This window comes from Myotis davidii, unplaced genomic scaffold (genome assembly GCF_000327345.1).
Source record: "Myotis davidii unplaced genomic scaffold, ASM32734v1 scaffold349, whole genome shotgun sequence".
NCBI classification, from domain to species: Eukaryota; Metazoa; Chordata; class Mammalia; order Chiroptera; family Vespertilionidae; genus Myotis; species Myotis davidii.
Genome location: NW_006299707.1, coordinates 1 through 2639, shown reverse-complemented (window position 1 = coordinate 2639; position 2639 = coordinate 1). Strand labels below are relative to the sequence as shown.

At 46.0% G+C, this 2639-nt stretch overlaps 1 protein-coding gene across 1 annotated transcript; it reads left to right on the top strand.

Moving 5' to 3' along the window:
• Positions 1-305: 305 nt before the first annotated feature.
• Positions 306-1765, top strand: LOC102766985 (selenide, water dikinase 2-like). Its single transcript, XM_015571795.1, is given in 2 exon segments — positions 306-872; positions 874-1765. Coding segments are annotated over 2 exon segments (801 nt in total). The 3' UTR covers positions 1108-1765.
• Positions 1766-2639: the final 874 nt, after the last annotated feature.

Here is a 2639-nt window from a genome sequence, read left to right as displayed (position 1 = left end):
TCTTGCTTTAGTTTTTCGCTATCCTTTCTTTTTACTCCCTGTTAAAAATTGATCTCTCTCAGTCGCCACGCTCACCTCTGATGGTTGGTCCGCGTTCACTGGAGAAGGAACCAAAGGGGACTCTGCTCTCCTTCCCTCCCGCCCGGCCAGGCAGGCGCGATAGCAGACCCCGTGTTTCTCTTACCCTGTTCTTGCTTTAGTTTTTCGCTATCCTTTCTTTTTACTCCCTGTTAAAAATTGATCTCTCTCAGTCGCCACGCTCACCTCTGATGGTTGGTCCGCGTTCACTGGAGAAGGAACCAAAGATGACGGAGGAGGAGCGGGAGAAGGTCACCCCGCTCCTGGTCAGGGGCTTTCGGGATGCTGCCGAGGAAGGCGGGACGGCGGTGACTGGCGGACAGACTGTGGTAAACCCTTGGGTCATCGTGGGTGGGGTGGCCACGGTGGTGTGTCAGCCCAACGAGTTCATCATGCCCGACAGTGCCGTGGTCAGGGACGTGCTGGTGTTAACCAAACCCTTAGGGACCCAGGTGGCTGTCAATGCCCACCAGTGGCTGGATAACCCTGAAAGGTGGAATAAGATCAAGATGGTGGTCTCCAGAGAAGAGGTGGAGCTGGCCTATCAGGAAGCCATGTTCAATATGGCCACCCTGAACAGAACTGCCGCAGGGCTGATGCACACGTTTAATGCCCATGCAGCCACCGATATCACAGGCTTTGGCATTCTGGGGCACGCTCAGAATCTTGCCAAACAACAAAGAAACGAGGTGTCCTTTGTCATCCACAACCTGCCCATCATTGCCAAGATGGCCGCCATCAGCAAGGCCAGTGGGCGCTTTGGGCTCCTTCAGGGAACCTCGGCAGAAACTTCTGGGGGGGTTGCTGATCTGTTTGCCAAGGGAACAGGCTGCCCGCTTTTGCTCTGAGATTAAGTCTTCCAAGTACGGAGAGGGTCACCAGGCCTGGATCGTTGGCATTGTGGAAAAGGGCAACCGGACGGCCCGCATCATTGACAAGCCTCGCGTTATTGAGGTCCTGCCTCGTGGGACCGCTGCTACCGCTCTGGCTCCAGACCATCCCAACGCCTCCTCTGCACCTAGCTCTTGAGATGGAAGAGCAGAAGTTGTCTGGACCTTACCGCCTGTGCACACAATCATGGATGGTTCTGAAGAGTTGACTTTAGGAACAGATTTCCAAAGAAGGCTGCCCGCATAGTAGCCCCACAGTTGCCCTTTCTAGGTGATTTGAGTCAGCCCATCAGAAGCTGCACATCCAAGGCCAGAAGTATCATTTTGGACTTTGGGGAGGGTGGTTTTATTTGGCTTGGAAGAGGAGCACAAAAACCTGTATCCTCTTTCCAAGAGCAGAGTGAGGAAATTTCCATCTGAGAGAATTGGGGGGAAATACATATACATATGCAACTATTTTTGGACCAAAATGGTTGATAAATTGTTAAGAAAGATCTTATAATGCAATGACAGGTTCTTTACTAGACTTTTCTGAAATACTGTCCCTTTCCTGCTCTGGACAAGAATTGAGCAGCTTGTCCAATGCCTGGGAAAGGAAGACCTGCAGCCATCTGACCTGGTCTCTGTTAATGATGCCTCTTCCTCCAAACCCTTTTAAGGACAGAGAGAGGCAGAGAAGCCCCAGGGCCCAGGCTCAGTGGTCATTAAGATGTTAAAGTTTGTGCTGAAAATTCCTGATGATTTAATCAGTGAAGTGATTTCTAGTGAATTAAATAAAAAGCATTTTGTTGAAAATTCAAAAAAAATTGATCTCACTCATATATCTAATTTCTACTCCCCTGCTCCAAGCCCATACACACTTTTCCCTTTCTTCAATATCCAGATTTTCTTTTACTTCCCTTTTGTTTGTTTTTTGTGTGTGTGTTGTTTGTTTGTTTTTTCTATTCATTTTTTAAAATTCTTTTCCTTTTCTCAATATCATTTTTGCATTCTTTTCTATCCCCTAACTCTCTTTTTTCTGGTGGTCACCTTTATTTGGGGTTATTAGTATTGTAAATACATTTGTGTTTGGTGCCCTGTGCACTGTGTATTGTTGTAGTGTATTATGTGCCTTTAAGGCAATGCAGGAGAGAGAGAGCTACATAACCAGACATCCAGAGAGGGGTGATCACGGGGAGACAAAGAAACAGACCACATACAAAAGAAAAGGAGGCATCACCAGAAAAGTAAGTAAATTAAATGGAGGCAAGCAAAATGTCAGAGAAAGAATTCAGAGAAATGGTCATAAGGTCCCTAAAAAGGATAGAAGACAAATTCAATAATATGTGTAAGAACCAAGAGGAAATGAAGAAGAATCAAGAAGAAATGAAAAATGACATTGCTGCAATAAAGAACTCAATAGAAAGCATCAACAGTAGACTAGAACAAGTAGAGGACTGCATCAGTGAGCTAGAAGACAAGGTAGGAAAAAATATCCAATCAGAGCAGCATGTAGAAAAAAAAAACTTAAAAAGCAGGAGGAGAGCCTAAGGGAGCTTTGGGACAACAGGAAATGAAACAACATCTGCAAAATAGGGATGCCAGAAGGAGAGGAAGCTGATCAAGGAATAGGAAACCTGTTTGGAGAAATAATGACATAAAATTTCCCTGATATAGAGAAGAAAAAACTCA